Below are 12,214 nucleotides of genomic sequence, written 5' to 3' on the forward strand. Positions count from 1 at the left end.
CCCAGGACTGCTCAGAGCTTGTTGGTAATTTACTGAAACAACAGCTCCATCGTAGCTGGCATTCAAGCAATTCCTTGGACTTACTAGTGACTGTCCAGAAAATAACAAACTCCCCCCTGCCCCGATTGTTTACTTCTATATTTTTTTGCGGTAAAGTTAACATCAAAATCCACTAGATAACAAGGACATACAATACATATTTTACTGAAGTTTCTTTGAACTGTGTAAAAAAAAGTTCCTAATAAATGAGAGAATAAACCAAGGTTCTGATCTACCACCATGAGCTAGCTGATAAAAATACAAAAATCTGAATTCAACTAGTTGAAATTTTCAACTCAATTTAACAATGTCGAAGAATCAACGGAGCATCTGTGACCACAACAGCATGACCTCCGATCTATTCGGTTTCAAATCCTGGAGCTCCTATTTGTTGGTTGTCACTTGCTACAAGATGGGGAAAATAATGACGATTTTCAAAAAGTTTCAGGGGAAACAAAATAGTAAAACAGCATATAAGGGCCCAAGCTCTGTGCACGTCACATAGCAGACATGATATGGATGGTGGCTATCAATATTATGGAGTCGCCAAGGTGAGGCCTGTGATACCAGGGGAAAATGTGATGGGTAAGATCAGAATTCTATGTAACAAATAAAAATTAGAACATACTCGGTTCAAGTCAGTTCCATATTTGCGATGAAGTTCATCAAGGCTAAGTTTATGGTCATCCTAAGGGAAAACAAAAGGAAAAGAATTAAACATTTTATCACTAAAAAAAGAATTAAAAAAGCATCAGCGTCATTCCTCACTATCATTAGGCTCAGAACACAAGTTTGTATGTATACTCTCGCCATTGCCAATGGCTTGGTGACCACACAGCTCCTACTGAGTGGTCTTCACTAGAGAATGGTTCAAGTGGTATGATGGGGGCCTTCACAGCCTGACCAGGCAGATTCTAGACAGGCTGCATCCGTGGAGGCCTCCACCGCCTGAAGAGGTGGAAGTTCCCTACATTCAGTATGATTCAGAAACACAGAAGCAAAGGCCCATGATATCAACCGCTCCTCTGTGGACCTTTGGTTACGACAGAGTGTTGAATAACTTGTCCAACCTGCTGATAGCTTTTACAATGAAAATTTTCCATACCAACCTCATTCAGTAACATTTGCAGGACTGCTATAATCTCTTTATTTTGAAAATGAAGCAAATCTGATTGAAGAATGGCTGGGGGGAGGGGCACCACACACTCAAAGGATGTAAGATACAATTCATACTTAAGAACAGAAAGCACCCTTCCTGCTGGTACTTACCATAGAAACTTCTTTCTTCAGCTCGTCCATATCCCTCTCTTTCTTAGCCTTTTTCTTGTCGCCATGCTCTGAAACGGCTGCCGGTTCATACTTATCACGTCCAACCTATAGAGGAAGGAGGGAAAAGGTGTGATTGTGAATTAGGAACAGCATCTCAAAATTAAAGGTTGTGGAGAAAGGATTTTCAGCAATTTTAGGCAAGCATCTTGAAGAGTCATTGGGCTAATATCCATGGAAATATATGTGCTGATGATGCATACTCAACAACAGTCCAGTATTATCCAGAATACTGCCATCTCTAGCTCAAGACAGGCCATCTGCCCCCTAGGGCACTAAGACCAGTGCCCTGGGTCTTGTCAGGACTCAGAATGGCCCCTACCAGCTGCTTCTATCTGGGGTGGGGGACAGGGGAGAAGGTTGTGCTGTCAACATTTCCACACCATGGCCCTTCATCTTCCCCACTGAAAGACAAAACTATCTTCACATCACTAACTTAGAGTATAATACACTATACTTATGCACTTGTCCTCTGAATCAGACATCAAATCCTGGGCCCCACCACCTAACAGCTGTGTCTCCTTGGGCAAATCACTGATTCTGAAATTGCACTATTCTCTTCCCTAGCATGGAGATAATGATGCCCATTCCCTTAGATGTTTGAGAGGACTAAATGATATACACCTAAATGTTAATGACTTTATTATCATGTTTAATTCTTATCTTTGCAAAGAAGTCATTACATACCAGCTTTAAATATAATACCTTTAGGGCTTGCCTAAGAGTCCTAACTTTTTTTTTTTACCTTATTTAAAAAAAGAAGTCAGCCCAAGAGTCCTTCAAATTCTTTAAGTGAAAAACAAAGAAGGGAGTTCCCACCCCAATCTGCAGCCTGAGAATAAAGCCCCCAAATGAAAAGTCCCTGGAAATGTTTTGACAGAGGCAGGATATAGGAGAAGCATGTGCATTATCACACAATTCACAGGATCCACCTACGCCTCTTGAAAACTGGAACAATTTTTAGAGAAAACGTTGATTCCATAGTTTAAATTTAGATTGTTCCACCCCCCCACCTCCTGTTGAAAATGCTTGCCCTCAGCTACACAAAGCCAGAACCTAGTGCTCCGAAGGGTGGTCCCCAGAGCAGAAGACCCCTCCACTCCAGAGGCCCCCATCCCACAAACTGTTTGCAACCACCACCATCTCCTAAGAAGGGCAAAGAAAGGCGATCTTAGCAATTTTCTTACAATGGGTGCTCTGTGGTGCAATTTCTATTCACTCATGGCTCTCCCTTATTCATTTCTAATTTTCAGGAGTACACCAGCTACTAAAGCAGTAAGTAGAAACACTGTCTAGATTAAAACTATACTGTGTTGAAAATAAAAAAATCAAAACATACAGATACCTTACACCGGATATGGTTGTAAATAAATACAATAATCACTTGAATTTGAAAATACCCTCTTAAGACTCTAAAGAGATCATAACTTCAAGTTCGTGCTGCCAAGACATAAGGACATGTACAGTATTCACACTGCTCAACTTGTGTGGTTACATTTACAGTGTTCCCTGCACATTAATTTTTTCAGTGTCCTTTAGCTTCTGTATCTTATCTGTTAAGAATGAAGCAGAGCTAAAGATAGTCAACATTCTCGACATTCTCTCCACTATGGAGCAACCACACTGGTGAGAGGCTGTCTGGTAGAGCCCTGATGCCAGAGTTAAAATGGAAAATCATCACACAGCCTGGGAGCACACAGACAACACAAACCAAAAACAATGGCCACCCCCTCCGCCCTCCTCACCGCGGACCACTGGATTTCCTTGATACATTTAATGAAGACGCACACACACTGAAACTTTATATTAAACACACTCCCTAGGGAGCTCTCCAAGACTCACGTGGCCACTCTGTATTGATTTTTAAAATCCGGTCCACAAATTCTCTAAGCAAAGTTGAGTATCATTAAAAGATATTTAATTTAAATATATGAAAATCAGAGTTAAAATCCCTCTGCCTCACCATCTGTAAGGCTTTGATTATTTTCTGGCTTTCAACATTTTACACTCTGAAAGAGGGGGAGAGAGTTATCAGAGCAGCTAAGACTTGGATATGTTCCAAAGTTCTATCCCCATTTACAAAAACAGACCCCTTGCCTGAAGCTTCACAGTTCTCAATGCTTTAAGGTAGCTGGAAATAGAGGCTCCCTAATAACCCTCCCCTTTCTCCATCAATTCATGGCATACTAAGGGGCGGGGGGGAGTTTAAAACAGATTTGTGAAAGAGACAGGGGAAGTACTAACAAGAGATATTTCTTTTCCTTCAAGATTTTAATTGCTTCGCTAGGCACTGTTTGTCCAGAAGACCAGGCTGCTTATGCAATTCAGTTCTTCCCTACAAGTAAAACAATAATACTAGCTCATCTTGATGAGAACCAAACATTACTCCAGTCCCTACTAATCTCAATGACTAGTTTCAAAGCAGGAAAAAAAAAAAATGTGTGTGTGTGGAAGGGTGGAATGCAGGGTGGAACAGGGAACAACTTAAATTGGGTAGATAACATTTTATTATTTCTTTGAAAAGCATTTGGGAAAAACAAAGGTCATGGAAAGGGGAATGATAACATGGCCTCCCCAATCTACTCCCATGACCTTCCCCCTCCCCCAGGTAGAGGAGTCACTTTTTCAATTAGGAAATGCCCAGAGGCCAGGCAGGGACCACGCTCCCTGGGCAGCACCATTTTGGCACCACTGTGCTGTCCCCATAGGACAGGTACAATGGAGGCTCAAGGTTACTACTACACCCTCCTTAAAAGGGCCACTTGTGAACTTTTTCTTCCCCCTATTCTAATTTAGGAAGTGGAAGGTCACAACAAGGACAGGGGCGTGCCCAGTGTGACACAGTCTAAAATCAAGTGTCATTACTTCACCCTGTGCTTCCAGGGGATTTCATTTTCTCAAAGGTTCACTATGAGTTCTGCCACCATTTGATCTGGGTAGAGAAAAAGGGTGCTCAGGATGTGGGGAAAGAAAATTCCTAACAAGAGGAGCCAAGGCTGAAACTTGGAGTAAGGTTCACTTATTTAGTATTTAAATTGTTTCAAATTATTTAGAGGTTTCATTTTCACTTCTCAATAGATTATGTATTTCTCAGATGCTTCTTCATCTGAATTAGCTCATCTAGTTTTGAATGGTTACTGAGTGTCATCTTGACTAGCCAACTACCTTCACAACAAAATGTGATGGCAAGCCCTGGATTTTTGGCAAGAGCTTCATTCGTTTCAGTGACTTCTCCTAATAGAAGAGAACGGAGTTCACTTGCAGCTTTCCCCACAGCCCCAAGCACCAAATTCCTTTTGTTTGTTCAATTCTGTCCCAACTGCAGGCAGACAACAGTAAACATCTTCCAAAGCTTCCTGCGCAAAAGTTGCTGATTCCTCCTGCTCTAACAGCATTTTCTGCTGTCATCTATTCACGTTTGTGAATAGAGCAGAACGGGGCTGGTATGCAGCACAGGGGAGGTGCCCACCCTCAGCTCTCCAGCCCCAGGGCTGAGGCCCCAACCTTCACTTCTTTAAAAGCACAGACTGAATCCTTACAATGGGCATGACCTCTTGGGGCTGGCAAGGCGCCTTCCTCCTCTTCAGTAATTGACTATTTACAGGGGGAGGAGTGGGAAGCAGATATGACAGGTACAGAGAATTATCCCTGTGAAGGTGAAAGTCACTCAGTCATGTCCGACTCTGTGACCCCATGGACTATATAGTCCATAGAATTCTCCAGGCTATAATACTGGAGTGGGTTGCCATTTCCTTCTCCAGGGGATCTTCCTGACCCAGGGATTGGACTGGGAACTCCCGCATTGCAGGCAGATTCTTTATCAGCTGAGCCACAAAGGAAGCCAAGATCTATCCCTAAATTTTTTTTTTTTTTGCAGGTGGCTTTTTTTCCCCCCAATTGTTTTTATTAGTTGGAGGCTAATTACTTTACAATATTGTAGTGGTTTTTGCCATACATTGACATGAATCAGCCATGGATTTACATGTGTTCCCCATCCTGAATCCCCTCCCACCTCCCTCCCCATCCCATCCCTCTGGGTCATCCCAGTGCACCAGCCCCGAGCACTTGTCTCATGCATCCAACCTGGACTGGCGATCTTTTTCACACTTGATAATATACATGTTACCCCTAAAATTTTTAAAAGCACACAAAAAAGGTACAGTGAGTTTAGGAGAGAAGTTTCTATCCCAGAGGTGGGGTCACTGGAGGTCTACATAAGCTCAAGTTGCCCCGAGGCCCTCAGATACATCTCTACCAGCCCTCAGGAGGGCAGGCCTTGGAGACGTTCTCAATTGAGCTGAGTGAATATCTGACCACAGTTCCAACCCTATGAGCACAATCCCCTGTGGCCAATAGTGAGGTGAGAGGCCTTCAGACTTCAGAAGTTGCTATTGATGAAGTCTGAGGGTACCTGGGAGCAGAGACATCTATACCCTTGGGATAGGACTATGGATGGCGCTTTTAAGTCAGGCCCAGGTCATTCTAGCTCTGCCATATGCCAGCAAGACAATCCTGAACAGTGAGCCTCAGCTTCCTCCTTGCCTAAAATGGAAATAACACTTGGGGATAACTACTAAAAACTCTAGATGGCATTCCAAAGGTCTGATGAATCAAGGGGCCACCGTCAAATCCAAAAACAAAACACCTAAAACCAGCACTGTTTCTAAAACTGACAAAGCAAGCTTTGGACCATCAAGAGGGGCCCGAAGAAGGGTAAAAGTAACTGCCCCAAATGCAGCCCATTTAAAAGCTGGCCAAGAGGACTGTAGAAACGGCACCTCTGATTCCAGTTAGGCAGGGAAGTCGAAGGGATGATCTCTCTTTGATCCTGCTAGTTGCCTAGGACTACTGCCTAGAGTGGACTACATCTTTCTTTTATATATAAAGGGGCGGGTGGGGGGGAATCTTCCTGATGTATTATTGTATCATTATCAAACAGCGTATGTGAAGTACTCTGCATAGCACTGCATGAAAGTTATTATAACTTGGTTTTAATTAACATAGATCATTTGCATTCCTCATTGACTATGAAAAGTCATAACCTTAAAAAAAGAAACCTCATTTTGGGCATTTCTTAATTTTATCATCAAATGAAACAGAGAAAACAGAACATATTACCACACCAACTTCATTACAGCTCTGATCACTCCCAAATGACTAGTTAGTTTATGTACAAAGAATTTTCTCTTGCCAGGGATCTGAGGCTGGGGATGGGAGAGGGCAGGCACTACTGTGATTCTACAGCCGCTCTGCAGCCCAGAGCAGCATTTAGGGCAGTGAGGAGCAGGAGGTGACCCAAGGGACCACCCTACCTTCGCATTCCTTCGCTCCCTCACCTAAACCGCGGTGGAGCTGGGGAATACCAAGCAGGCACGCCATAGCAGTGGGTCTCTCTGTGAACTTAGCTCAGTCCCTCCAAACTTGGGCTGCAGTCCATCAGCCAGCAGAGTGCAAAGCAAACAGCTCCAGCTCTAGCCGGTGGGTTCCCTCAGCCCAAAAGGAACAAGGCTTAACCTTCCTCCCCAATCTACCTGCATGTGAAACTGAAGGAGCCTGACAGCCCACCCTACCTGCATTAGTTAGTATACACTCATGATCATTCAAAAGAAAAAAAATCTAAAGCATTTAAATAATCAATATACTTTAGATTTACTACTTCTTTAAAAATGTGCTTTTTCAGTTGTTTAAAAAAAAAAAATCTGGTTTTAAAAATGGGGTGTTACTTTCTACCTCTACACTAGGTAGCTGGGTTGTGAAGAGTTAAAATATTCTGCCTATTCCCCCCACTTGCTGCCCTCCTCACCCCTTTTCTCATTTTGTCAGACCACTCTGGCTAGTGCCACTCAAACGAAGTTGCTGGTTTGAGAGACCATGGATTAACAACTGGCACAAGCATTAAAAGCAGACTGAATTACTTTCCAAAGTCCTGATCACTCCCCTCAATTGGTAGCCTGAAGCCTAGGGTGGGAAGTAATATAGCTGTAGGGCTGAAAAGAACAAAGGCAGTGATAACCGAGAGAAATGCCCCGAGTTGAAACAAAACCAACATGGCACCATAGAAGCATCACATGGAGGATAAAGAAAAACACAAGAGGATAACACCCCAAGGGGCATGAGGCTCTGCCCTCATCATGCTGACAAACGGCAGAGATAAACTAAGTCCCCCGATCCACGAAACCTGAACACCGAAAGCAATGCAGGTCCCAAAGACCAAAGCACAAGCATCAAGGATCCACTTTTCAGATCACCAACAGAAAAAAAATCTAATAGCTGTTACTAAATAGGGTTTGAATAAAACCAGATACAGAACTAATTAACGTTCAGATATAATTCACTGTAAAGTCACAACGGAACTAAGGAATGAGGTCTACTGGCCAAAATTCCCTTGGCTCAGGACCCATGTGAAACCAGAGAGAAAAACTGCAGGGTGGGTTGGGGGGTGGAGTGGGGTGCTTCTATTCTGACAGAATCTGCTGTCTCAAACATCAGTCAAAGAAATGAAGAACTTCTTGTGGATTCCTGATGACAGATTTAAGCACAACTAAGGAGGTGACTCATAGGCAAAGGAACAGTCTCTCTTCGACTCCAGCCAAAGAATACACTTCCTCTCACACACTCGATTCATAGCAACGTGAGAAAAGTTCAAGCCTGATTTGGTTACGTCTCCTTTTCCAAAAATACATAAACGAAAATGAGTTTAAGAAAATAGTTAGTGGATTTTAAAAGTCTCTGTCCTTCACATTATCACTTACTGGACATGTAATTTCAGCGGAATCCAGAATTGGACAGCTCTGGCAGGGATGGGGAAACATTCTGCCCAATGTTGTGCTGGCCAAAAGCAGTCACTCTGATTACTGTGAGGCCATCTGATCTGACACTCATGTTTCTTCTTCTGGCCTGCTGGCTGGCAGAAGGCCCTGGGCAGCTAGGAGGAGGCACCACAGCACAAATGTTCATCCTCCCACCCCTCACAGAGGGCTGAAAAGCCCATTTTATTTCAAATGACCTTGACCAAGACTCTAAAAATGTAAAGCCTTTTACTTGAAAAGTGAAAGCAGATGAGAACTTAAAAAGCCATCATCCCAGCAGAGCCCACTGACACTTTCACTCGGCTTCCCTAGGGAGGGTAATTCATAATACTTTCTATTCTTTCCAACCCTATTTTTTTTTCCCCAGGTGAAAGAAAAACTGTTTTCTAGTTTTGAAAAGGCTTAAGACGAACTGGTGAATAGCACAAACCCATACTTGATACATGTTTGATCTCTCAATGCCAAAAGCCCAACAATAACCAACAAAGCCACTCTCACTAGCCCTGCACTCTAAACGGTACAGAGGTGAAGGCACTTGGGTGAGTACTCTAGCTAAGGGTCAGATGAGAAACTGACGCTTCAGGGCTTTAAAAACCTTTTTTTGTTTTAAGTAAACTGGTTTTTACTTTTCCACACAAACTCCTTTCAAGAAAATTATCTTTAAAGCCCCTGTCATTCTTAAATTTGGATATACTATGTGAAAGAACACAGCCTGACCAAACAGAAAGTCAGGAATCTATTCATTTGCTGCTAAAATAGCCAGGAAACAATGCTCTAAAAGGGTTCTGGGGTGGAGAATGGATCTTTGTAATGTTGAATCCACTTTTTTCTTTTTAAAATGCAATTTAAGAATAACACTTGGGCAGCAGGTGGGGGCTGGATATTTTAAGTTTTACTCTTCACCTGCCTAAACATCCTACTAGGTTTTTAAAAATTCCTCCCCCTCCTTTTGGGGGAGGGGGAGCTTGTCAGGCTCTCAATCTTCTCAGATTTATGATGCAGACCTCCCCCTTTCCTACCCTCCCACCCAAAGGTGAGTCACCAGAGTGTTACAAACTTACTGGCAGAGAAAACTACAAATTAACCAACTGTGAGTTACCCAAAGAGAATACACTCTCAGAGCAGCAGCAGGGTATGGGGGCGGGGCGGGGGTGGGGGTGGGGGCGGGGAGGTGGCAGGGGGAAAAAAAAAATCACACTCATGGACACTGAACACTTGACAGGCAAAGGGTGTGATGCAACCCCCAACCTTCTTCTCGGTCCCCAGGGCCAGTCACCAGTTCCTCCCGTAACCACTCCACTTGCTCAGGCTGGGCCCAGGCAACTTTCCATTCTGAGAACTGTCTTATGTTGTTTTCAATCTAAAGTACTGGCTTTACAGCAGCCATAGGAAATTTAGTCGCTTTCAAGTTGAGCTCCAAAAGGGCAGCTGATAGTGTTACCCTGCAACCAGGATTTCTGCTGACATGTGTATACCTTGTGTAACCTCCACCTGCACCTTTTCCCCAGCTCCTCTTTACATCCCTACCCATAAGCTATAAGCTGTGGTTTCTTTTCTAGGTAACTAACTTAATGTTCTAACAATGGAGAACTGCAGTGAAAGGCCCGGTGACATCCTTCCTCCCCACCCTGGTCTTCTGTAAACTTGAGAAAAAAGAAAGTTTCTTGCGTATCTTTGGTTTGCTAAAGAATTGTGGGTGGTAGGCTGGGCTGCGGATTTAAGCCAAGTCACTGGCAAAAGCAGCCAGTATGAAAAAAAAAAAAAAAAAAAAAAGGACAAAATCCTATTTCATCCAGGAATGATTCAGCAGGAGCTGGTTCTTTCATTTCATTCCCCAAAGCTTAGGAGATCGATTTTTTAAGGAGAACTAAAATCACCTGAAATACAGTCAAAACCTGGGCCCCCAACAGTAGTGGGAAGAGGAGGGGAAGAAATGAACAATGACCTTAAAAATTAGCTGCCAGCACAGGCTTCCTGGTTAACCAATTATCAGCAGGGCTTTAGTCACCACTCCACCCACATTTTAATCCCCATGTGGAAAAATCCCAACATTTCAGCATAAAATATCCTTCTGAACATTTGGACTATCAGAGTAAGTCACTAGGGACAAAAGCAGTTATTTTATCCCAGGAGAATTACCACCACCACCACCACCACAACACATACATACAGATACCCTCCCTAATGTTCATTTCATCAGAGTACTCAAAATACTAATGACAACCCATCAGATAAGCAGCGTACCTGCCTGTGTTAACCAGTTATAATTCCAACTTTGGGTCTGCTAGCCACTAGACATGCTATTAGAATCCATAAGACATCGAGGTTGAACCTCCACAGCCCAGGTACGCTGTTATCTTTACCACTACTGTGCAAGTGTGTGGCTACCCAAGGGACATACAGGTCTACGGACATAATTTATTCAAACATCTTTCACTAACCCAACATAACAAACACCCCAGTTTCATCTGAAAAATAACTTTATAGAGTTGTGCATATAAGTCACTGTTAAAGAGTAAGTGACTGAGTATTTAGGCTTGGACACTACAGGCTGCTCACGAATCAGGGACATCTGGTGTGTCGCGAACCAACCATTTGACCTTGAGCAAATCCCTTCACCTTCCTAGGCCAAGCTCGGGTACATATCTACGGGGCTCTACAGTCCTGCAATCAGTAATGTGTGGCTCAAGAAATCAACTATTTTTCTGAGGAAGAAGAGACCAAGAAATGAGCTTTTAACAGCCTGTGTACTGGAAAGACCTAGGGTTTGACGGTGTGTACAAGCACAGGCCACTAACCCAGTCTGCACCCCGGTTCTGTTCAGCTACTTGACCTGAGCCAGCAGCCCTCCACCTTTTGTGCTTTTAAAAGATTCAAGTTGTGCATTCCCACTTCTCCTTCCTTTCTCCACCAGGTCCAAACCTTTCAATGACCTCTTTCAGAATCCATTTAGAGTCCCCAAAGCATGAACCCTCCCTCTTCCTCCATCACTCACTCCACACGGAGGAGCCGGACAGTCAGATCCTTCACAGTCCTACTAAGCGCCGGACAGCGTGCAAGCCCTGGACACAATGGAGGGGATTCTCTCCTACCAGTACTCTCACGACCTGGTCATTTTATCCCATCAATTGATACTTCTGATCGTCATTTTGTATAAACTTTTCTCGACTGGACTCTGGCCTCGGGCCTATAGATTAACTGTCTGAGTTACGAAAATGCAGGAACCAGCCGTCGTTCTGGTATTCCCACAGTGCTCGCCTCTCCTGCCCGGGGAGGAGGAGATTCGTTCCTTCTAGAATCTCTCTTCCGTGCGTAGACACTCCTAACCTGTACTGTCCTCGCTTCCCTTCCTTTTTTCGTATTTATAGTACCCGGAGACACTGGTGGATCAGCCTGTGCTCCTTCCAGGCTCACTCTTCCAAAAAAAAAAAAAAATCAACATTCACTCTCCCCACCATCAAGATGACCACTCCTGTTGCTCAGGCTGCCCCGAGTGCATCCCGTGTTTATGGAAAGTGGCCCATCAAAGCTCTCAAAAGTATACCTTCAAGGCCATCCTAGAGCGAAGGCACACCCTTTCTGGCACCAGCCCGCCCGACCGGCTCCACACTGAAGGGAAGCCAATTTTTTTCCCCCTTTGGGGGAGGGCGGCCACCTCTGCAGGCAACTGGCTAGACCCTGGCGCCTCCAGGAGGAGCCTAGGGACCCCAAGGCCGGCCCCGCATCGCAAGCCCCCCAGGGCCCGGGCCGGAGCCGCGGCGGGAACCGCAGCCCGAGAAGGGGCCGGGCAGAGCGCCCATAGGGGAAGGGGAGGAGCACGTCTTTCCTCCCGGCGAGAAGGGCGGAGGGAGAAAGGAAGGCGAGAGACGGGAGGTGAGGGCGGGCGGAAGGAGGGAGGAAAGGAGCGGGTTGGGGATGCCGCCGGCGGCCCGCTCCTGGACAGGGCCGCCCGGCCGCCGTGCTCCCTCCTCCTCCTCCTCCCGGGCCGGCGGCTCCCGAGCGCCGCCTCCAGGAGCCCGGGACCCCGGGCGCGCTCGGCC

The 12,214-nt window shown here is 44.9% G+C and overlaps 1 protein-coding gene across 1 annotated transcript in view; it reads right to left on the reverse strand.

The window, feature by feature from the left end:
• ATP1A1 (ATPase Na+/K+ transporting subunit alpha 1) overlaps window positions 1-12,214 on the reverse strand; it is a 31,571-nt gene that overhangs the window by 18,777 nt on the left and 580 nt on the right. Inside the window, exons 2-3 of the mRNA XM_061121068.1 lie at window positions 1,309-1,413; window positions 668-727 (exon numbers count right to left, since the gene is read on the reverse strand). Of these exons, the coding sequence (XP_060977051.1) occupies window positions 668-727; window positions 1,309-1,413 (165 nt within the window). The remainder of the gene's footprint in view (window positions 1-667; window positions 728-1,308; window positions 1,414-12,214) is intronic.

Source organism: Dama dama, chromosome 20 (assembly GCF_033118175.1).
Source record: "Dama dama isolate Ldn47 chromosome 20, ASM3311817v1, whole genome shotgun sequence".
NCBI classification, from domain to species: domain Eukaryota; kingdom Metazoa; phylum Chordata; class Mammalia; order Artiodactyla; family Cervidae; genus Dama; species Dama dama.